Raw genomic sequence first — 24,909 nt, 5'->3', positions numbered from 1 at the left:
GGTTGATAACAGGGGTTGGTGTGAGAGAGGGAGTAGCTTGAGAGAACATCTGGGTTCTGACTCAGGCGGCCGGGAAGCCAGTCAGGCCTTTCCCTGAGAAGATGGACACTTGGGGAGGGGCAGGGTTGAGATCAGGGATGCTGAGGATACTGGATTTGAGGTGTCTGAGAGACAGCTAAGTACATATGTGTGGAGCTCAAATGAGTAGTGCACGTAGATTTGTGACTTTTGGGAACAGAGATCGTAATTGAAGCCATCAGAATGGGTGAAGTAACTGAGAAACTGTGAGCACAGCAGGGAACCTGTCCTCGGCCCCACAGCTTCAGGGACCTGTCAGTGAGGCAGCAGCTCTGAGTGAGGGGCAGTGATTCCAGCTGAGGAGAGGAGAGTGTCATCCATCTCTTCATTTATCAGATGAAGAAACTGGGGCTCAGTGGTTGGGTTCCAAATTTCACAGATGGCTAACGATATATTCTGGTTGTCACCTAATCCCTTGACCTTTTCAATCTAAGAAAATTCCAGTAGATGCAGCAGAGTGAAACTAGAAACAGTTTTCAAAATATACTGGTCATAGTGTTTCTCAAACAGCATTCTCTGGGACCTTGAATTTGAGTCCTAGCGCTGCCATTTCTTAGCTGTGTGATGTAGGGCAAATTTTCTAACCCCTCTGAGCCTCTGTTTCCTTCTCATCTACAAATGAGGATATAACAGTAACTAGTAGGATTATTATTAGATGTTACCATTAATAAACTGAGGCTGAGGGGTTGAGATTTGCTCAAGATCTCACAGCTAACAGAGATAAAGTTGGGACTAAAATCCAGATCTTTGGACTCTAAATCTAATGCTCCCTCTATTAACCAAATTATTTCTACCAGTGCCCCGGGCATCATACATTTGGGACTACCCCTGACAATGCCCTCGCATAAGGACAATCTTGCTTTTGAGACAGAGAAGTCTGAAAATAGTTCCCAATCACACTGGAGTCTAGAAACCTGCCAAAGCCAGCTGGAGGGAGAGTGAGGGGAGGGCAGAGTATCTTCAGAGAGACATTCCGAAGTCTCAGTCCTAGAAAACTTTTAAAAATGTTGGCTCCTGTGTTCCCCCTTGAGTCTCAGTATTCCTGAATGGGAAACTCCAATGGTAGGACCAAGCATACTTATTTTTGAACAGATTCACAGTTAATTCTGAGGTGCCACCTTGATTGAGAAGCATTGTTCTTTTCTAAGCAGAAATTATCACCAAAATCACCCTAGAATCCACCAGGGCTCACAGATTAGTGCCTGAACCAACTTGGTCTTCAGGTTTTTCTTTGTTTCACAGAAATCAGTTTAGGGTGGGCTGTGGAAGGAAGCTTCTAAAAAGCCCCTGGGGAAGGATTGAATCTCTGAGGCTAAGGGGGCGGACTCAGCCTCACTTCCTCTCTCTTCTCATCTGGGCTTCCTGTCGTCACATTGCGATCATATTTTTTCTCCGTTCACTTCTCCTTTCACACAAATAGCCCCGGACATCCGTGTTACCGACCTTGCCTCAGCCACCACAAGGATAATCACCAAATTCTGACTAAAGGACTGAAAAGGTAAGACCGATGACATTGTAACCTGGCTTGCCGTCTTATGTGGGCTAGGGTACCGTCTTAGAAATCTCCGTAACTCTCTAGCACCTGTAAAATCTCCTGCAACTTCTGTTTCACACATAGTGCAGGAAGTAAAAAAATATCAGCTATATCCTAGTTACATCCCCAAAGGCAATCAGGCCGGAGATACTTTTATACTTAACTAGGTTCACATTCAGCGGTCCCCAACCTTTTTGGCACCAGGGACCAGTTTCAGGGAAGACAATTTTTCCACGGATCCGGTATGGAGGCGGGGCAGGGGGTTGCTGTGGGAGGTGTGGGGGGTGGGGGCTGGCGTGGAGCTCAGGAGGTGATGTGCAGCCCCTTTCCCAACAGGCCATGGATTGACACCAGGCCGTGGCCCTGGGGGTTGGGGACCGCAGAGTTAGGGCATTCATGTGCTTAAATTGACACAGAACTTACATTACTGTGAGTAGTAATTTTTGATGCCTGGAGCTTTCCTGTGTGAAATGAAGTTGGGGAGATTTTCTATGTGCTTGGCCTTTAGAAAATTGGTCATGTAATTTTTAAAATAAGGAGAGAACCCAGAGCTAGGGCCATTTAGAAAGGCAGCTGGAAGATGTGGATCTTCTTTTGAGAAATTTTCAAAAGTAAAGTGAGTGATTCCCACTGTGATTCCTCAGCACCACTGAATAGAAGCCTGGCTAAAAATCGCAGCACCACGATGTGGTCAGTGTATTTTAAGAGGTGAAGGCTAGACACCTCTAAAGGATGCTTAGATTACTGGCTTTTAAAGAGCAGGAAGAACATTCTGATATTCAGGGCTCCCACCAATTCACTTATCCCTGGTGTACAAAACATGAATATTGTTAAATATAATATGAAATGCCTTTTATAGGCAACCCACAAAACTAGATATTACAATAATTTCCAATTTATGTGTTGTAACTAATGATTGAAATTGCAAGGACTCAGAAAGTGATAGCCAAGCTTTGGTCCTGACTTCTTGCGACCACTATATTAGTTGCTGTTTACCACAGCAAACTCAGAGCTTTCTTCTTCTAAGACCTAGGAGAGTTTCACTTGATTATGCCCTGGAGGGGAGAGGGGAAAGTTCCCTGTAACCACACCTACCCACCTAAGAACGTGGGGTGGGGATGGGTCAGGGGGCTCTAGATTTCCAAAGCACCTCAGGGGCCATCAAGCCTTCAATTTAAAAATAAAGAGCAAACTCATTAATGAGTTCACTTAACACTCTAGTGTTGGACGCCTCCATGGGAGATAAAAGATAACATAGTATGCGGGACTTTGGAAGAGAGCTGAGCAAAAGTAGAATCTTAGCTGCTGGATGAACAAAGAAGTTTTGCTTTCTCAATCTGGAGGGGAATCTGTACTGTTTTGAAATTGTGGTTGAATGGGAGCAGAGGCTGAACTGAAACATAATTTCCTGTGATGTTTCCTGTGTGGGCCAGTTAAGAGTATTTAGCTTTTCTTTCTTTTCTTTTTTTTTTTTTTAATTTCAGCATATTTATTTTGTTTATTGACAAGAGGCACAAACTGGAAAGGACAAACTCTGTTGGTCCTTGGTTTCTTGTGCCCTCTGGCTGACCCCTGATAGCCCAGAGGCCCTCAGTCTCCTTTTCTCCTTCCCTACTCCTATCCTGCAACATACTAGCGGTCAGGCATGCTGTTCAGTGCTAGGAACACAAGGATAACTAAAATGGTTATCAATCTCAAAGCAGTTGTAGAGTTCAGAGTGGAGGACAGACACAACAATATAGAACACAACGTGCTGTTTTCTGTAACAGAGGAATAATGTGCACAAAATGTAGGAGGAGTTTAAGCAGTGTGCCAAAGACTCCTTGGGAGGGGAGATGATTACTTGAGTTGACTTTCAAAGAAGTATGGGTTTGCTGTGGAGACTGGGGGGGTCTCCATTTCAGACCAAGGGCACCATATACGTGAAGCCACAGAAGTGTGCACTCCCAAGCATGTTAGGAGTGAGAGTAAGCAAGTGAGACTGTAGTACAGCAAAGCAGTATTGCAGGACCACAGAAGTGGAAAGCCCTTACTCCTACTTGGCTCCTGAAAGTGGAGGGCAAAATCACTGGACCAGACAGGTCATGGGCCTACCTCTGGGTGGGGCTACGCCCAAGTCCACATGGCAGAATTGAGGGGATTTGGCTTGAAATGAGGGAGAAGAGGCAGGTTTCTTCCTCCTCAACCTAGATTTTTCCCCTAGATCAGAAGGAAGGGTGGAGCTTTTTGTAAGGTTACAGCCATTATTTTTTGCTCAGCTTCCGTTCCAGGAAATACCATGTTGATTCAATTACAATGGTTTGGTTTGTGCTCCTAGATTAGTCACCCCACAGCACTTCTTGTACCCAACGAGCATCCACTGTGTGTAGATGACCCTGGGCCCTAGAGACTGGGCACCTGCCCTCAGGAAGCTCCCAGGACCCAGCTGCCACTGCAGGTGCAGAGTGCTGAAGCAAATGAGCCCAGAGAAACAAGACAGCCGCGTAGAGCTGGACTCTGGGTGGCTGCTGGGGCAGAGGAGGGGAGGATTGAGCTGGAGGTGGGGTGGTCAGTTAGGGAAGTCTTGTCTGGAAGTAGGTTTTAGAAAAGAGAAAGATATGCATTTCTAAAGCCAGAGGATGAGCACCCAGAGTGGAGACCATGGCTGTCTATGTTAGGAAATAGAGGCAAGTCTTCTCTATTCATTTTCCACTTCATGAGCACATCGTAGTTTCTTCCCAAGCAGCATCAGTATATAATAGCTATGGCCAAGAATTGTCGTAAAAGAAAAGATGCCAGGAGGATTCATTTCTGTAAATTTTAAAATGATAGTGCTGTGTTCCAATGTTAGAATGTTGCTGCTTAAAGGGAAGTTAGAGATTATTTAGGTTCAAGTAAAGTATATAACTCATAGCAAGAGCCCAATAAATGTGAACTGTTGCAATTCTCCAATGTGCTTATTTTTCAGGTAAAATTATTTGTCCAAAATTATAAAATTACTTAAGTTAGACTGTCTCTTGATTCTCTATGGAATGCTCTATCTCCATACCATATTATATTTCCTTCTCTTAGAAATTCCTTTTTAAATAGGCATTATTAGACTGTGTTCTTTGTTTACAAAAAGACATTTTCAGAGTATTTTTAATGTATGCAAACATAAAACTATAACTTAATTGTAGATCCAATTGATCTGAAACCAATATGCTACAATTTAATATATTTTTAATTTGCCAAATTTTGTTTGACATTTTCTATTTCAGGAAAACTAGATTGAGGAATGGGGTGAAAAAAGATTTTGATACCTCACATCTTTTAAAACTTGTTCAAGTAAATTGGAATTCGTGGCTTAATATTTACTTTATATCAGGAGCAAATAGAGACATTAAGGAATTATCCCATGGTTCATTCTTTTAAAAATAGCTATTGTAGCATGTCAGTATTTATACTATTAGGGACTTAAGTTGTAATGATTTTGAGGTCAGAATCCTTTAGATCATTTACTCATTTTCAACTCTTTTAAAAATTTTTGACAAAAATTACAGAAAAATTGAAGAAATGGCATGAAGAATTTCTAAACCCCTTTCACCCAGATTTCCCAAATACTAACATTTTACCACATTTGCCTTATTCTTCCCTGGCTTTTTCATTTGAGAGTGATTGGTGATGATGTCCTTTTCCCTAAATACTTTATTTTCTTTTTTTTCTTTCTTTTTTTTTTTTTTGAGACAGAGTCTCACTTTGTTACCCAGGCTAGAGTGAGTGCCGTGGCGTCAGCTCACAGCAACCTCAAACTCCTGAGCTCAAGGGATCCTCCTGTCTCAGCCTCCCGAGTAGTTGGGACTACAGGCATGCACCACCATGCCCGGCTAATTTTTTCTATATATATTTTTAGCTGTCCATATAATTTCTTTCTATTTTTAGTAGAGATGGGGTCTCGCTCTTGCTCAGGCTGGTCTCGAACTCCTGAGCTCAAACGATCCACCCACCTCGGCCTCCCAGAGTGCTAGGATTACAGGCGTGAGCCACTGCGCCCGGCCTTCCCTAAATACTTTAGTGTATAGTCCTACAAACAAAAACATTCTCTTACATAACCACTTTATGATAATCAAAATCAGGAAATTAATGCTGATAGCAGTATTATTAACAATCTATAGATTTTATTCCAATTCCACCAATTACCCCATTAATATTCTTTATAGCAAAAGGAAATTTCTGATCATGTGTTGCCTTCAACTGCTGTGTCTCTTTAGCCTCCTTTAGTCTGGAGCAGCTACTAAGTTTTTTTTGTGTGTTTCATGAAAATGATACTCTTTTTTTTTTTATGTTATATTTTAGAGCCAAATGTCAGTATTATGAAAATGATACTCTTGAAGAGTATAGGCCAGTTCATTTTTATAATGTTTCTCCATTTGGGTTTGTCTGATGGTTCCTCATGATTAGATTTAGGGTATTTAAACTTTTGATAGAAATAGCATAGCTGGCCTGCAGACATCATGGACCCTCTGCGGCAAAGTTCTACATGTTTTTTAGGATAAGAAGGAAAGATAATGTCTAGTCTCTTGACTTTGTAGCAATGGTAACTGTTCTAGGTTACTGTTCCTGATTTAGGGAGTGGCCTTGTTGTAAAGGTCTCTGTCCTGGCTCAGCTACTAGTAGCATCATGCTAACTCCCAAATAGGAAGAAGTGAGCCTCCAAGATCATCTGGATTTGTCTTTCCTCACTTTTTCTCTCCTCTTTTCTTCTTCCTTATTTCTCTCTTCTTCAAATCACCAAATTCTCTCCTCTGACAGCAGCCTGGAAGGGAAAAATTTTTTACCAAACCACAATTTCAGGGAAGAGTAAGGTGACAGACACATCCCTTGATAAATTGGTAGAGAAATTAAAGGAAACTAATGCACAAAAGTTGATGCTTTGGCCACACACGGCGACGCATGCCTGTAATCCTAGCACTCTGGGAGGCCAAGGTGGGAAGATCACTTGAGATCAGGAGTTTGAGACCAGCCTGAGGGAGAGTGAGACCCCATCTCTACTAAAAATAGAAAAAATTAGCCAGGTATGGTGGTGTGAGCCTGTAGTCCCAGCTCCTCAGGAGGCTGAGGCAGGAGGATCACTTGAGCCCAGGAGTTTGAGGTTGCTGTGAGCTAGGCTGATGCCACAGCACTCTAGCCTAGGCAACAGAGCGAAACGCTGTCTCAAAAAAAAAAAAAAAAAAAAAAAGTTGACACTTTGACTTGATCTGAGGATTATAAATAAGATATTAGATGTTTATGAGGAACTCGGCACTTTGTGATGTTCAGTGAACTATCTATCATCTATCTAAATTTATTTGGGCAACAGGACCTTAATTTGGGGGCCCTCATGGAGAACAGACTTACCCTCCTATTTAGAAAAAACTTTTGTTAACCACAGCCTCAAATTTCTTTGCTGAAGAAGCAAAGACCTCCACATGCTCTGTGTAGAAAGCGGTGGGAAGCCGTGCTCTTGTATGTCAATTAGCGAATAGATCTATGTACAGAGAAATGTCTGGGAAGATGTTCACCAAAAATGTTAATGATGGTTATCTCTGGGAGGTGGAGTTTCAGAAGATTTTGTGCTTTCTTCTTTGTATTTTTCTTTATTGTTTGAATTGTTTTACAAGGGCACATGAAAAAATACCTTTTTAAAAAAGGTGTTTCCAAGAAATGAAACAAAGGATTAAAAGCCTTCTGGCTTCTGTTGTATTTTATCCTAAAAGTCAATGAGAAACTCACGGTCACCCTTAGGAAAGGACTGGTACGTAAGCTCTGAACTTGATCTTTTAGTCAGTGTTCACTGAACCGTGTCCTCAGGTACTGAGCCATCCAGGAAATATTATCTCATTTGGCCCTCAGACAACCTATGAGGTAGGTATGAATACCCCCATTTAAACATAAGGAAATTGCGAAAGTTAGACAGGTTAAGCAAGTTGCCCAAGGCTACACTTCTCATAAGTGGAATTCAAAATTAGACCTGTCTGATTCCAAAATTAGTGTTTATCAAACTGTGTTCCATGAAACACTATATTCTTTGAGCTATTTATAAGTAATCTTCAATATAAGAATCTGTTTGAAGTTATATGTGTATTTTTCTCTTAGAGACTCACAATGTAAATCAGCCTATAACAAGTTTCTCAGAAGTCATTCATTTAAAAAACCGGGGAGAGTGGTAGGGGGTGAGGATGAAAATCTCCCTATTGGGTACAATGTGCACTATTCTGGTGACAGGTACACCAAAAGCCCTCACTTCAGCATTATACAATTCATCCGTATAACCAAAAAACGCTTGCACCTCTTAAATCTATTGAAATTTTTAAAAATTAAGAGAATAAACTTAAAAAAGAAAGAAATGCCATAAAAGAAAATCAGAATAAAATACTATGGAATTTAGAAGGAAAAAAGAATACTCGAAGTGGGCGGTTTAATAAAGGTTCTATGGAGATGGAAAAAAATAAATAAAATATTTTAAAAATTAAAAAAACCTTTTTCTTTCTTTCTTTTCTTTTCTTTTTTTTTTTTTCCTTAGAGATGTGGTCTTGCTAGGTTCCCCCGGCTGGAATCCTGGGCTTAAATGATCTTTCTATCTCAGCCTCCAAAGTAGCTGGGGCTACAGTCGCTGCCACTGTGCCAGGCTTAAAAGTGCAGTTTTAAAGGCAGATTTCAGACCTCTTAAGCTATATGATGGCTAAGTATCAGCTTAAGGATTTTCAAAATGTGTATCTACAAAAATTTGAGGAAATTCATTAAAATGTTTTATAAACATTATAAACAAACATATACCATATAATGTAGGAGAGAGTTAAAGTTTCATGATCTACTTAGAAATACTTAAATCCTGTATTTTATATTATTTTACAAAGTTACTGTTATTATAAAATTTTCATTGTACATTCTGGTTTAAACTCCTTTATATGTCACCTTCACTAATATCAAGCACAGGTTTGTAAAATATATATATTATACTATATACATACATATACACACTACTTTTTTCCCCTTGTATATAATGCCCCTTCATGAGAACATATTTGATCTAAGGAACAATCAGAGTGCAGCAAAATGCTGCTTTAATTGTTTAATTAAATGTTGAGTGTCCACATGATCTGGAAGAAAGAAAAAGAAAAAAAATTTAAAAACCAAAAAACCATGCTTTTATGTCTAAAACTATGTGTATATATGCTAAGTAGAAACTTTATTTAGGACTTTAAAATGTATTTAAAACTATTTTTTATTAAATACCTTGTGATTATCTATTAAGCTTTAAAATAAATCAGTGTGTAAAACATCATCAAAAAACCCCCTGTTAATTCATTTTTGTTTTATTTTTACTTAATCCTATTTACTTTCAAAATTACTTGACCATGAATTCTTCTCACTTCCTTTTTTCCTTACACTGCTTTGTTTTTATTTTTGTTTGAGGAACACTTGTAATCATAATGGTCTGTGTGACATCAAAGATATTTTGCTATGTCTCCAGATTGGCCTCAAAAATTGGATCAGATAAGCTGATCAAGAACTGATAGAGGCTCTTGAAGCTTCTATCCAGCCTTAGCCACTTCTAAGATTCATTAAATTCAAGAGTAGATCAGATGGTGCAAGTACATGTCAAAGAAAAGACAGGGATAGAATTAGAAATCCACAAGACAGTTTACCAGCCCAGGCTCATTGGAGAATCTAAAGGGTGAAGTTCATCCCTGGCCTCCACGTTGGGCCATGGGAAGTAGTCACAGCTAAGTGCAGTTTGATTAAGAAAGTTTCCTGGAAACTTATGGCTTTCTACACAGAGCCATGAGTCACAGAGCCATGCGTTGTAGACTTTGACTGCGGGAGGGTGTAAGTTCCTCTAGACAGTGGGAGGAACCCACTGGGGTGGGAGGCTCAATCACTGGGCAGTAACAGTGAGGAAAGGAAAGAGGAAGTGGAGTAGGGTTCTCTCTGCATTTATATATAAATGGGGGCCATTAATGTATGGAGTAAAGCTAGTGATGATCTTCACCAAGTGGGCAGCTTTTCTTCTTCAATTTGGCATGAGTCTAAGGTTCTTCCTCACAGTGGGGGACATCCCTAGATTTGTGGGCACCTCACCAAGTGGTGCTCTGTGGGCAATTAGGTTACAGGAGCCTGAAGCAGCTGTCACAGGATCCCAGGATGTTAGGGCTGACGTGATTGTAGGAGGCATCTTGCTCAATCTCTTTCTGTTACTGATGAGTAAGTTACTTATTTGTCCAAAATATCAGTTTGTTAGCATAATAAATACTCAAGCCCAATGCTCCTGACTCTTCACTATCATGTCCATTCTACTGCATCCAATTATTTGGAGTTAGTGAGCTAAGACCCAGTTATTTCTTCATTCAACAATCTTTTTTTTTTTTTTTTTTTAGTATGATCAAGGAGCTCACATTCTAGTGAGAAAAGAGATACTTAAAAAACAAAGTGGTCAGTCCAATGGCAGAGATGCACAAATATTACAGGCACTCTCTGGGTGGAATGAGATGTGGGTGTGAAGAATTGGACACAATCAGAGAAGGCTTCATGTAAAAGTGACACTTGAGCCCAGTCATCAGGATGATTTGTAACTAATCAGATTAAGAGGTCAAAAGGAGAGAAAAGGGCAACTTTTAGCAAAGAAACAAATGAGCAAAAGTAAGAAAGGAGTCATTGAGACAAGTATTCAGTGTTGTCTGCTAAATTTTAAAGATAATACAGGGAGTGTTGCCATGAGTTTAGAGCGGTGTAAGTCAGGAGGGGCCTTTGACATATGTAAACATGCATAAACCCATTGCCACAGTCAAGACAAAGAGCATATTCATCACTCTCAAGAGATTTCTCTGGCCTTCTGTAATCCATTTCCTGATCCTTTTCTACTCACCTCCTGCCCTCCCCACCCATGTCCACAGGCAGTCATTGATTTGCTGTCTGTTGCTATAGATTAGTTTCCATTTTCTAAAATGTTACATAACTGGAATCATACAGAATGTACTCTTTTATCGACTTTCTTTCACTCACCATAATTATTTTGGGATTCACATATGCTGTAGTGTACATCAACAGTTCATTCCTTTTTATTACTGAGTAGTATTTCATTATATAGTTATGCCATCATTTATCTATTCACCTGTCGATGGACATTTGGGTTGCTTCCAGTTTGGGACTATAATATGTAAACCCACCGTGAACATTTCTTCACAAGTCCTTATATGGACATGTGCTTTCATTTCTTTTGGGTATATACCTAGGAGTGGAATGGCTGGATCATATGATAAGTGTATGTTTTTTGACTTTTTACAAAAGCAGCAAACTGTTTTCCAACATGGATATACCATTTTTACATTCCCCACAACACTGTATCAGAGTTCCAGTTATACCACATCCTTGCCAGCACTTGGTATGGTTAGTTTTTAAAAACATTTTAGCCATTCTAGGAGGTGTGTAGTGGGATCTGACTGCTTTTAATTTGCATTTCCCTAATGACTAATGAAGTAGAGAATTTTTTCATGTGCTTATTTGCCATCCACGTAGTATTGCTTTCGTGAAGTGTCTTCTTTTGTCTGGTCTTTTGCCCATTTTTAAATTGCATTATTTTCTTACTACTGAGTTTTGAGAGTTATAAGCCTTTTATCTCATGTGTGATTTGGAACTATTTTTCCCCCTTGTGGTTTGTCTTTTTGTTTTCTTAACAGTGTCTTTTGAAGAGCAGAGTTTTTAATTTTGAAGAAGTACAATTTATCAATTCTTTCATGGGTTGCGCTTTTGGTGTTTTATCTAAGAACTCTGCCTAACCAAAGTTGTGAATATTTTCTTCTGGAGTACTATAGTTTTAGGTTTTACATTTAGATCTATAATCCATTTTTAGTTATAATTTGATATGGTGAGAGGTATAGATCTAAGTTCATTTTTTTGCATATCGATATCCAATTGTTCCAGCATCATTTGTTTAAAAAAAAGTATCCTTCATTTTCTAATGAATTAATTTTTCATCTTTGTTGAAAATCAGTTGTCCATATATATCTGTACCTTCTATTCTGTTTCCTTGATCTATTCTGTTTATCTTAACACTAATGCTATGTTGTCTTTGTTGTAGCTTTATAAAAAGTAATGAAATCAGGTGTTGTTTGTCCTCCAACTTTGTTCTTTATCAAATTCATTTATTTTTGCTATTCTAAGTCCTTTGCATTGCCAAATGAATTTTAGAATCAATTTCACAAGGTCTACAGAAAAGTCTGCTGTGATATTGATTGAAATTACAATCTATAGATAAATCTGGGAAGAATGGATATCTTAACAATATTGTCTCTCAACCCATGAACATGATGTAGCTTTCCATTTATTTACTCTTTTCAATTTATCTCAGCAATGTGTTTTTTTTTTTTAAGTTTTCCATGTACAGGTCTTTCACCTCTCTTGACAGATTTATCCCTAAGTAATTCATATTTAAAACTGTTGTAAATGATACTTTAAAAATATTTGATTTCTGATTGTTACTAGTGTATAAACATACTATTGATTTTTGTAGATTGAATCTTAAATCTGGTAAATTTGCTACCCTCACTTGTTAGTTCTAATAGAATTGGTGTAGATTTCTTCAGATTTTTTACAAAGGCAATCATGCCGTCTGTGAATAAAGCTAGTTTTACCTTTTTTCTTTCCAATTTGGATACAATTCCTTTCATGCTTCATTGCACTGGCTAGAAACTCCAGTACAATGCTGGAAAGCATGGTAAGAGTAGACAGACCTGTCTTCTTCCTAATATAAGGGAAATACATTTGGTCTTTTATCATTAAGTATGATATTACCTTTCAGAGATGCCCTTTATAAGATTGATTAAGTGTCTTTTTATTCCTAATTTGCTGAGACTTTATCAGAAATAGACACAGAATTTTGTCAAATGAATTTTCTGCATCTACTGAGATGATCATTTGGGGGTATTTTTTAGCTTGTTAATATGGTTAATTAAATAGATTATTTATTTATTTTTTGAGGCAGAGTCTTGCTCTGTCTCCCTGGCTAGAGTGCTGTGGCATCAGCCAAGCTCACAGTAACCTCAAACTCCTGGACTCAAGCAATCCTTCTGCCTCCGCCTCCCAAGTAGCTGGGACTACAGGCATGAGTCACCGTGACCAGCTAATTTTTTCTATATATTTTTAGTTGTCCAGCTAATTTCTTTTTATTTTTTAGTGGAGACGAGGTCTCGCTCTTGCTCAGGCTGGTTTCGAACTCCTGAGCTCAAACAATCCGCCCGCCTGGGCCTCCCAGAGTGCTAGAATTGCAGGCGTGAGCCACCGCGCCCAGCCTATATTTTTTAAATGTTAAAATAACCTTGCATTCCTGGGATTAACTGTATTTGGCCATGATTTCTTGTCCTTTTTCTACCTTGGTATATTGATTTTATTAATATTTTGTCTATAATTTTTGCATCTATCTTCTTGAGGAACATTGGTCAATGGTTTTATTTCTTGTAATATCTTTCTCTGGGGCCAGGCACGCCTGTAATCCTAGCACTCTGGGAGGCCGAGGCGGGTGGATCGCTCAAGGTCAGGAGTTCGAGACCAGCCTGAGCAAGAGCGAGACCCCGTCTCTACTAAAAATAGAAAGAAATTATATGGACAACTAAAATATATATAGAAAAAATTAGCCGGGCATGGTGGCGCATGCCTGTAGTCCCAGCTACTCGGAAGGCTGAGGCAGTAGGGTTGCTTGAGCCCAGGAGTTTGAGGTTGCTGTGAGCTAGGCTGATGCCACGGTACTCTAGCCCAGGCAACAGAGTGAGACTCTGTCTTAAAAATATATATATATATATCTTTCTCTGGTTTTAGTATCTGATAATTCTGGACTCACTGGATGAATTAGGGAGTAGAGCCTCCTTTTCTATTCTCTGGAAGATTTTGAACAGAATTGGTATTATTTCTACCTTGCATGTTTAGTGGAAATCATCAATAAGGCACCTGGACTAGCAGTTTTCTGTATAGGAAATTTTGTTAAACTCCATATTCAATTTCCTATTAGATATAAGACTACTCAGATTATCTATTTCTTGAGTGATATTAATGTTTGGTAATTTGTGCCTTTCAAGCAATTTATCCATTTCATCTAAGTTGTCAAATTATTCGCATAAGTTCTTCATCATATTTCCATATGATACTTTCTATATCTGTAGATTTTGTAGTGTTGTTACCTCCCATTCCTAATGTTGATAAGTTTTGTTCTTTATTTTTAATGATGATCTATGTAGAAGTTTATCAGTTTTATTGATATTTTAAAAGAGCACAGCTCTACCGTATAGTGAATCATGAGAGCTGATGTTGAGCTGCCCAAGGGAACTATACTCATTTGAATGTGTCAGCTTGAACATTACCTCCTCCATGAAATATTCCTTGATCAGCCCAGCTGAAAGTCTTTGAATTTCCATAGCATTTGCTACTGTTGTTTGGGACTTGATATTTTTCCTCTTATTGCTTGATATAGCTTTTACAAAGGGCAACCATAAGGATTCTCGAGAATTTGGAAATGAGGACTGGTAAATGGCACATTCTATGAGTTAAATTAGTGTTTAATAGATAAAATGAACATAATTATCTATCCATAGATGTGTCTCGGTCTATGAGATATTTTGTCAATGTGATGCTGATAAAGGCCTGGGAAACACTCAAATTCATTATCCTCTTCTAATAAGGAGTGGTCCTTTAAGACTAAACAGTCATGGGTTCAATTTATTGAGTGCTGGTCATGTCATATGCCAGTCTCTGTGGTAAGATCATGTAATCTTCACATCCATGCTATGAGGCTTAAGTATTGCCCCATTTTACATAGGTAGAAACTGTGACTAGAAACATTGAGTTAATTGGTTTCCAATTCTTACATAGCTGTTTAGTGGCATATGTGAAAGTTGAATTCAAGTTTGACCTCAAAATCATCATACCTTTTTTTAACCTCCCAAATATATTCAAACACATTTATAATCTCATTAATTTTATCTTAACTTGATTAAAGTAGTGAGGCAGATTTAAGAATAATCCTGAGGAGCAAGGCAAGAAGAAAAAGAGAAAAGAGGGGGACAAAGTAAAGGAAAAGGGTATGAGATAGATATGAGTATTTGGTGTTTTCGACAGCGAAGTTTATTGGGGAATAGAAGTAGCTCATCAGGCTTATCTACAGCCTGGATGAACTATCCCTCTAAACCAGGTGGTTCCTAGATACCTTGACACTGCAGAGAAGGTACTATGGATTGTATAAGCAACCCATGCACTGGGAAAGGCATAGTTTCAATGGGAAAAGATAATCCAATAAATTGACATTTTGCTTTATATATCAGTCTTGTGAACAGTATTTAAATATGAGTCATTTTATAGAATCTCATTATCTCTGAGAGAAAATTCAAAATTATCTACATCTCCAGAATTGAGGACCAGACCCCACAGGTATTGATGTCCGTACTGAGAAAATGATACTCTGTTTGAAAAACTCAAGCTTGTATTGTTATCTCTGATTTTCACTTCCTCATTGCACGTTCGTTGGCTTGTTTTGTTTCTGCCCTGAGATTGACATCTTCCAGAGGGTAGCTACTGCTTAGTCAGGGTTGCTGCTCCCACAACATCCAGAACAGAAAACACCATAAATGTTTCTGCAACAAAAGAATGAATGAGGCATAGCTATTTTCCCTCCACCCCCACTTTCATGTGGAGAGTTTTACAGACCAAATGTAATACGTATATGACTCTCAGGGCATTTAAGGAACTGGCTGATCAAACCACTGGCTTTCTCCATGGCTGATTTACCAGTCCATCCCTGACCCTGAGGGTTGCCTTCTTAAGTAAGTGCCCAGGCACTAGGCACTAATGCTGCACATGGACCCAAAGCTCTGGCCTGGTCTGTGTCACTGTGAGTCATCCTCTTCTAAGAATGGCTGTATTGTTTTCTTCTACAGTGCTTAATTCAATGTTAAACATCATCGGTTTGCTGAATTGGAGCAAAAGTTAATGTCTAAGATCAATCAATTAGTAGCACAGTTCAGAAATTAAGAGAGCAAAGAGTCTGGGGAAACTTTCCAGAGGAGAGCCATAACTCAAACCTAAGGTGATGCTGGAGATCCTTGAACCCTGAACATTTGTGCCCTCTGATTCTCTGGTGCCACTTTGTAGAGCCCAGTCACTTACCTCCTCTCTTCCTCCTTCTACCTTTCAGGTTAAGAACATCCCAGCATGGGCATGAGTAGTTTGAAATTGCTGAAGTATGTCCTGTTTTTCTTCAACTTGCTCTTTTGGGTAAGTTTGTCTCTTCTGAGCGTGGCTAAGCTCACCCTCCCCCAGCTGAACTCTGCTTCTCTCTCCTCTACTGAAGAGGCTAGTGTGGAATACAATCCATACATGTCTGGGTCATGTTCAGCACAACCAGCCTAGGCACAAAGGAGTTATAATTTCCTCCTCTCTTCTTATCCTGCCATATTATAAGCCTGCAAAATTGAAAGGTACCAATGCAGTTGTTAACAGAGGTGTCATTTCTCTCTGAGGGCTTTAGGCCACTACTGCTCACAGATAGCATCTATAGGTGAGAAACCCAAGACTCTGCATTCTGGATATTGAGTGCCTCTTTTCTTCTTCTTCTTATTTATTTTTTTTTTTTTTGAGACAAAGTCTCACTCTGTTGCCAGGGCTAGAGTGAGTGCCGTGGCGTCATCCTAGCTCACAGCAACCTCAAACTCCTGGGCTCAAGCAATCCTCCTGCCTCAGCCTCCCGAGTAGCTGGGACTACAGGCATGTGCCACCATGCCTGGCTAATTTTTTCTATATATATTTTTAGTTGGCCAGATAATTTCTTTCTATTTTTTAGTAGAGTCGGGGTCTTGCTCTTGCTCAGGCTGGTCTCAAACTCCTGAGCTCAAGCGATCCACCTGCCTCGGCCTCCCAGAGTGCTAGGATTACAGGTGTGAGCCAATGCACCCGGCCCTCTTTCTTGTGTTTTTATTTTTCTGGACCCCTTGGAAGAATAGCTGATTGAAAGGGAAGTCACCCTTTTGGGGGGAAGTTTCACTGTACCAAATTCAGCAATTGAATTTCAGATATAGGATGGCTTGGTACACATGTATCTATGAGAAGATTTCTATAAGTTTGGCTTTTCTAGTTTTCTGCCTAGCAAGATAAGCTTCCTCAAGCAGGGCATCTTCTCTATGTGGTCATGGTTTCCAAAGGGCAGGCCATGCGTGGGCAATTGAGAAGACAAAGAATAGGGTATCTGAGGCATGAAATTAGGCTTGTATATGGTGAAGATATTTCATGGCTCCTAGGAGTGATCTTTCTTTTCTTTTCTTTTTTTCTTTTTTTTTTTTTTTTGAGACCGAGTCTCACTCTGTTGCCTGGGCTAGAGTGCCGTGGCATCAGCTTAGCTCACAGCAAACTCAAACTCCTTGGGCTCAAGCGAACCTTCTGCCTCAGCCTCCCGAGTAGTTGGGACTACAGGTATGCGTCACCATGCCTGGCTAATTTTTTCTATATATTTTTTAGTTGTCCAGTTAATTTCTTTCTATTTTTAGTAGAGACAAGGTCTCGCTCTTGCTCAGGCTGGTCTCGAATTCTTGAGCTCAAACGATCCACCTGCCTGGGCCTCCCAGAGTGCTAGGATTACAGGAGTGAGCCACCGCACCCGGCCTAGGGGTGATCTTTCCTCAGTATCTGGAAATGGGTGGGAAGAGGTGTGAGTGGGACTCCACATGAGGAAGTTGGGATTGCCCCCATTCTAGGAGCGTGGGGAAGCTGGGCAAAGAGGTTGTTCATGAGACTCTTGAATGAACCAATGAAGAAAGGTGATTCTGATCTCAAGGAAGTAAGAACATAAGGAGGTACTCAAGAACCACCTTTTGTCTCTCAATATTGTGAAATTCTTCTTTTCAGTTCTGTGGCTGCTGCATTTTGGGCTTTGGGATCTACCTCTTGATCCACAACAACTTTGGAGTGCTCTTCCATAACCTGCCCTCCCTCACTCTGGGCAATGTGCTCATCATTGTGGGCTCCATTATCATGGTGGTTGCCTTCCTGGGCTGCATGGGCTCTATTAAGGAAAACAAATGCCTGCTTATGTCGGTGAGTCCTTATAACAGATGTGGTCCCCAAAGTGGGGGTGATGATGCCTTAAGTCCCAGGCAAAATGTTTCTTGGTAGATCACCTATAGGCACAGGGAAATCACATGAACACGGGATTGGTACCTCAGATCACTTAAGTCTGTCCAGACAACTGGTATTTTATTTCAGACTGAGGTCCCAGGGACAGGTGGGAGAGGGGATTGCTTTCCTCCTTGGTATCCAGTTTACACTGTTAATAATGACCTCTGTCATTATAATCCCCCTTCATAGCATTTTATTTTTTCTTTATGTCTGGTTGAAATCAAGTGTCATCCATCTGCCTAAACCCTCCTCATGTTAGTAAGCCCTCTTGGGATCTGATTCAGAGTCACCAGCTGATGGAAAAATAATCTCTAGACTCTTCTGAGCATGATGGCCCTCCCAAAATGTCAGAGGATGCTTCCTTAATTCATATCTGTACAAGATATTCCATAGTGTGAGTTACCCAACTTATGTGAGGACCTAGGTGCAGCCATTGAGGTATAATGTGGGAGACGCTAGAGCTTTTCACTTGTTCCCTGTTGGTTAACCATCCTGAGGAGCACTTAAGGCTTAGGTTTTGCCTGTAAGCACTGTGAAAAAGGAGCTCTACATTTCTCTAGAGTGCCCAGAACAGAGCTTGGTGTAACTATGCCACTCTATCCATAGGTATGGGTTTCTAATCACCTTTGTTCCTCCTTAAGTCATTCGGTTAATCTTCTTTTCCTCATGGGTCAACTCTTAAACTAGAGCCAAGAGAAAGAATAATAATAATAAAAAAACAGTCCCTGTTCTCTGACTAATGGTAAAAGATGGGAGATAACAGACATAGAGTGAATGTTTTAAGCAGTCAACCAACATTAGAGTTGGGGTAAAAAAGATAAAAGAGAAAGAATAAGTGAAAGCATGTTTTCTGTTGCGTGTGATTAGCATAAAATGAGTAAGCATCTAGAGTTGGAAACAAATATAAGTCAGAGCCATGATTAGAGCTCCTCTTCCCCATCTGCACAGGGCTCCTCTCTGCCTTCACCACCGCCAGTCCGCCACCTCAGGATAGCCCTGATCTGTAGAAAGGACCAGGACCCAAACTCTAAAGACACATAGTTTAGTTTAGTGGCCTTTTGCTCAACTGTTTCAGTAGGCTCATGCCAAAATTGCCTAGTTTATTCAACAGATAATGTTGTACAGGTATTGTGTGCATGGTGCTCTGATAGTCACAATGGGTAGGAGAGAACAAAGTTGGAAGACAGTGACCTGCCCTCTAGAGTCTAGCTGCAGAAAAAGAACACATATTCCTCAAAACAAGAGAAGGCTCAGCAAGGAATGAGGAGGCAGAAACAGGAACGTTTGCACCTGTGCAGACACCCACATGGATGCTTCTAGGGCAGCGTGGGAGTGGGGCGAGAAAGGGAATCAGTGCTGTAAGCTTGTCTCTGCTTCGCCCCAGTTCTTCGTCCTGCTGCTGATTATTCTCCTTGCTGAGGTGATCTTGGCCATCCTGCTCTTTGTGTATGAACAGAAGGTAAGTTGTAAAGAACATGACTCATTATCTTATTGCTAAACGTGGAGAGAATGCAGTGAAAAAGTTGGCACAAAATAAGTCCTATAATAGAGTTAGAAATGAAGTGGAAGGATGGAGGAAGGAGAGATTAATTGTCATTGAGGAGAGAAAAAAAATTCATGAAGAAGACTGTATTTGAGTGGTGGCTTGAAGGATGACTGGAAAACAGTAAAACAAGTATATCTTCCTCCTACTTACTTGCCTCTGTGTGTTTGGCAGTAGAGAATGTATGTCTCAGTGCCAAGGATAGCCCTTGCTTGAATTGCCCTTTTTCTTCCTTTGTAAAGCCAGAGCTGTGGAAGGACAAGAGCCTACTGTATAATTCTTCCTCCAAGGCCTTCTCACCCTCAGCACTTCTGCCCATAGATAAACACCCTCCCTGCCCCCTTAGTTCTGGAAGGGAACAGCAAGTGTAATCACTAGCCTATACTAGAAATTCTTTATTCCTTCAAACTTACGTGCTTTTTACAATGTCTCCTCTGCTGGACTGTGCCCTGCCCAGCTGAATGAGTATGTGGCTGAGGGCCTGATGGACAGCATCCAACGTTACCACTCAGACAACAGCACGAAGGCAGCGTGGGACTCCATCCAGTTATTTGTGAGTACAGATGGAATCCTTTTCATATCAGCCCAGACTTCATTTTCCAGCTTCAGTCCCTGGGGGCTAGTTCCTTTCCTGGAAGCTTCAGAATCTAAGGTCCTCAGCCTTGAGGTCCAGAATAAAGCCTTGGCTATCACAAACAGGGGAGCCCAGTAATCAGTCTGATTGGTACAGTCTAGTCCTCTCTTTCACTCTTTACCAACTCAAATAGGTCCATTGTTCAAGCCCTACTAGGATGTGAAGAAGACCCAAACACATCACACTGTATTCGTTTATATATTTTCCAAAATTTTACTGAAAACAGCAATTACATAATATAAGAAATTTAGGTCAGGTGCGGTGGCTCACACCTGTAATCCTAGCACTCTGGGAGGCCGAGGTGGGAGGATTGCTTGAGCTCAGGAGTTCAAGACCAGCCTGTGCAAGAGTGAGACCCCGTCTCTACTAAAAATAGTAAAATAGTAGCCGGGTGTGGTTGTGCATGTCTGTAGTCCCAGCTACTTGGGAAGCTAAAGCAAGAGGATCACTTGATCCCAGGAGTTTGAAGTTGCTGTGAGCTAGGCTGATGCCACGGCACTCTACCCAGGGTGACAGAGTGAGACTCTGTCTCAAAAAAAATAAAAATTGCTATTGAATTCCTGAGTTGCCCAACTGGGCTTGTTACCTAGCCCCCCAGAACCCTATTTTTCATGCCCCTTCTCTACCCACAAACAAATATATTAGCTATGCACTCCTGCCTTGATGTGTTGGGGGAAAAAGAAGGGTAAGGGAGCCTTGAACCCGCATATTCTGTGTCTCCAACAATACCACTGTGACTACACGCTGGCCTGGTGTGAAGTAGAAGAAATGGCACAGGAGTTACATCCTGGAGACCAGAATTAGGTGGCTGTGCAAAAGTCACTTAACCTCTCTAGATCCCCACCTCTTTACTTTTTAAAATTCAGTTTAAAAACCATTTTATTGTATAATTTTCAGACCTATACAAAAGTGAAGAGAAAAATAGAAAAATTAATCTCTGGGTACACAAAACCCAGCTTCAATAGTTAACCTTTTGCCAGCATCATCTCATCTAATTCCCTATTTTTTTTTCACTACAATATTTTGAAACAAATATGAAACATTTTATCATTTTACTCATTAAATAGAAAAATACGAACTTCTTTTTAATAACCTAAAATTTTATAATTCCTCAATATCACTAATAGAGTCTGTAATTTAATTTCTCTATTTTTCTCAAAAAATTTTTAGTTGATTTCTTAAAATCAAGATGTAAATGAGGTCTAGATGTTATATTTGAAAGATAATGTCTCTCTAATTCTCTTTTAATCTGTAGTAGGATCCCTCTTTGTCATGCAATTTGTTTGTGGAAAGAAATTAAGTCCTATAGAATTCCCGACTTTATAGATTTGGCTAATGGCTTCCTCAAAGTACTTTGGTGTCAGGGAGTCATTGCCTCCCATATGCTCCATGAATCTAGAAGCTTGATGTAGTTTCTGTTTTGTGATAAGCCTACCATAGCTGGTAATTCCTGTTCCATCACGTAAGCAGGCACATGATGTCTGATGGTCCTGCTTTCTGTGATCTTAAGACTGGTTGGTGGGTCTAAGTGTGATCATCCTGATCCCTCCATTGTAAAGTCCCCTAGGTGCCTTATTCTTGATCTATAAAATGTGAATAAATTGAGCATGCCCTCTCTACTTCACAGGGGTCTTACGTGAATGAAATGGTATAACCATTTGAAAACACTTTGTTCCAAGGAGCCCATAGTAGTCAGGTCAATTCTGGACTTTATGCTATAGAGTCAGATCTGAAGGACCCACCTTTTCCTCCGACATCCACATCTTTTTTTCTGTTGACTTTCTAACCATCATGGTTTTGGGGGTTTGGCTTTTAGCTACAATGCTGTGGTGTAAATGGCACGAGTGATTGGAGCGGAGCCCCGCCAGCATCTTGCCCCTCAGATCCACTAGTGAAGGTAATTTTGTTGTCAACTTTTCTTTTATTAGCCTCTTTGTTTAAATTTTTAATTGCCTTGGAAACTGCAGTCATAGAGGACCTAGGCTTCCTATCTAGAAATTGGGAAACTTGAATAAAAGCAAGAGCAGGGTGACAACACAAGGTTAACTAAAATATCTAACAAACAAACAAACAAACAAAAAAACTTGGAACAAGTCATTTAGACTAGGGACACTGTGATCAGTCTTGTTACAGTAAATGATTACATTAGAGAAGGGCAGTTCGTGTGAAAGTAGCAGAGGGTTGTGTTCAGATTTCTTGAGCACGAGGTAGGTCTCCTGTATTTGAAAGTGAAATTTATAGGGTTGAGATAGAAAAGCTTCTCCCGGCACCTGTTTCTCTGTTCTCCCTCCTTGGAGATGGCAGGATCCAGCCCCTTAGTGAAATGAATCATAAATGAAGGAGTAAGGAATTGGAGGAGAAAGAGTTGGTGGAACTGCTGAAACAACCTGCCCACTTAATTTGGACCTGAACAATAGACTCCCAGAAGAAGCCAAAATCATCTTCCACCTAGAACTAGACCAAATCCCTACAGTTCTGTCACCCCATCTTACCCACTTCTGAGGTTGTTTGAAAATCTCCATAATTTTTCAGGTCTTTGGAAAAAGACTAGGACACCCACTGACCAACAACTGCCCTGGAGCTTGGTAGGGCTATGATAGATTTACTGATTGTTGAAGCAAAAACTGAAAGTCAAACCATTTTAGGATTGCTTAGCCTGTATTCTTATTTGTGAATCTTAGGTCAGCACTGAGTGTTCAAAGAGCATAGGACATCTGTTGTGTCCTGCCTATTGGGAGCTAGTTTAACTCAGTGAGTAAGGATCTAGGACTTCTACATTAGATGCCACTGTAATGAAAACAACACCAGAAAAGTCTTTAGTTTAATGTTCTCTACTTTATGCCTGTGTCCTCATCCATGCAAAGAAAATAAAAGTACAATACCTGACCTAAGTATCTTTGTATTATATAAGGCAAAATACAAACTACTGTATCTTCCAAATAATCCTCCTGATAAAGTTGAATTATAGAGTGGGATCATTTGTACTTGTAATTTTTTCTAGGGTTGCTATGTGAAAGCAAGACAGTGGTTTCACTCCAATTTCTTGTATATCGGAATCATCACCATCTGTGTATGTGTGATCCAGGTAAGAGCTTTACTGTAGGACTACTGTCAGAATTAAATGAGTTTTAGAACAGTACCACGTGGGCAATAATGTTAGCTATTTTTATTAGTACATGAGCCAAGTAACAAATGATGCTATTACCAATTTGATTTAAGGCATACAGAAAATATGCTATAAGAATGTCTATCTGGTCAATTTATTCCTCAAAGATATGAGTGATTCATAGTCAAACTAAAAGTTACCAAACAGAACCTCATTTACATTCTTTACTCAGCTGGTCTGTAAAAGACTGTGATTGATGAACCATTCCACTTGAAAAGTTGACCTTGTGTGCTAAGGAGTTGATGATGAAAATATAATCAATTTCCTTTTTATTTCTGTGCTTAGTTTGACAAATGAAGGGTGAATTGGAGGTAGTTTTGTGTCCTTTTTTATTTTGTGGTATTTCTAACATTTTTCTATTCAAGTGTTTGGTATACCACAGATTAGCTAAGACCCCAATCAAGAAGCTCAGAGAAAAATGATTTTTCTCTGCTTGGAAACCAAGGAAGCATAGTACATAGGCAGAGATGACTCACTGCACAGTGTTCAGTGAGTAGAACTTGGCTATACTAGCAGCAGAGTTTCTGTGACTTCCTAAGAAGACAAAAGATGTCCCAATATTTAATACCCTACTATCTTGCCATCATTGCCCCCATTTCTCTCTTCACTGCTATAAAACTATAGGAGAAAACGCCTGAGAGGAAATTAGAAGTAACTGTGGGAAGGGTGATTTCAGTGTAATGGATATGTTCTTTTTCTTGGGAGCCAATCCCAGGAGCTATGGGAAAATGACTTCTCTTACAAAGACTTCACATTTCCCAACTCTTTCTGCAGGTATTGGGGATGTCCTTTGCACTGACCCTGAACTGCCAGATTGATAAAACCAGCCAGGCCCTAGGGCTGTGACCTGCACCTGCTCTGTGCTGGAGAGACTTGTTTCATCTCTGGAAATCCAAAGCCATTTCTAGCATGAAGTCCTAAAAGATCACCTGCTGGACTGGCATCTTTGCCCTCCTCCCATCTCTTCCCTGTCTAGGTCCCTATCATATACAACCAGAGAAGAGGGTGTTGGCCAGGCACTTCCCATCTTATGCAGCAAGACAAACTTTTACCCACTGATGGCAGCAGCCATGTCTCTCAAGGTGGTAAAATTAATACCTGAGTGTTTTTTGGACATGAGAGGCCAAGAGAACCTGTGACACTAATGGCTCAAGATCAAAGGGTGGGTCCAAGATATTAATTTTTGGATTTTCCCATTGTCAAATTAGTCTCCAGCCTTTAAATCACGCCCAGTCTGCCCTCCAAAGTCAAGCAAGAGACAAACTAAAGGGAGTTCTGGGTCAAGACTCACTAGATCATTGTCACAACCCTCTGTTTCTTTTTGACTAGGGCTATGGCTATAGGAATGACAGAGTATATTTTCTCCAAAGGGCAAAGTTTCATTTCAATTTTTCTTATAAAAAGGTCTTATTGATTTAAGTCTTTCTAGAAAAAAACTATCCAGTGGTTCATATCCTGACTTCAACCAGTCTCTTAGCTAATAATCACATTAAGAAGAGGTCTAGTGTTATATCTCTATCAGATAAGGTTTTGCTAATGTACAATTTTAACTCTTCAATAAATAAAATAGCTTATGATCTCAATCACAACATTCTCATTCCTATGTACCAAACAGTCCTCCCGTGGCTCAGCCTGATTGCCCTGCCAGCAAACCAGGTGGTTTATCTATTGCTGCATAAAAATTACACCAAAATTTAGTGGCTGAGAACAACAAACATTTATAATCTCACAGTTTTTGTGGGTCAGGAATCTGGGAGCATGTTAGCTCAGTGATTCTGGTTCACTGTCTCTCACATAACTGCAATCAA

At 40.0% G+C, this 24,909-nt stretch overlaps 1 protein-coding gene across 1 annotated transcript; it reads left to right on the top strand.

Moving 5' to 3' along the window:
- Window positions 1-1,512: 1,512 nt before the first annotated feature.
- On the top strand, window positions 1,513-24,558 carry CD53 (CD53 molecule). The gene is made up of 8 exons (XM_069479000.1): window positions 1,513-1,576; window positions 15,786-15,865; window positions 17,489-17,677; window positions 19,143-19,217; window positions 19,759-19,854; window positions 21,752-21,832; window positions 22,937-23,020; window positions 23,876-24,558. The coding sequence occupies exons 2-8, from the start codon at window positions 15,803-15,805 to the stop codon at window positions 23,945-23,947; spliced, it is 660 nt and encodes a 219-aa protein (XP_069335101.1). The 5' UTR covers window positions 1,513-1,576; window positions 15,786-15,802; the 3' UTR covers window positions 23,948-24,558.
- The last annotated feature ends 351 nt before the right edge of the window (window positions 24,559-24,909 follow it).

The sequence above is a fragment of the Eulemur rufifrons genome, chromosome 8, assembly GCF_041146395.1.
Source record: "Eulemur rufifrons isolate Redbay chromosome 8, OSU_ERuf_1, whole genome shotgun sequence".
Lineage (NCBI taxonomy): Eukaryota > Metazoa > Chordata > Mammalia > Primates > Lemuridae > Eulemur > Eulemur rufifrons.
Note: the sequence above shows the minus strand (reverse complement) of the source record. Positions and strands in the feature narration are given on the sequence as shown.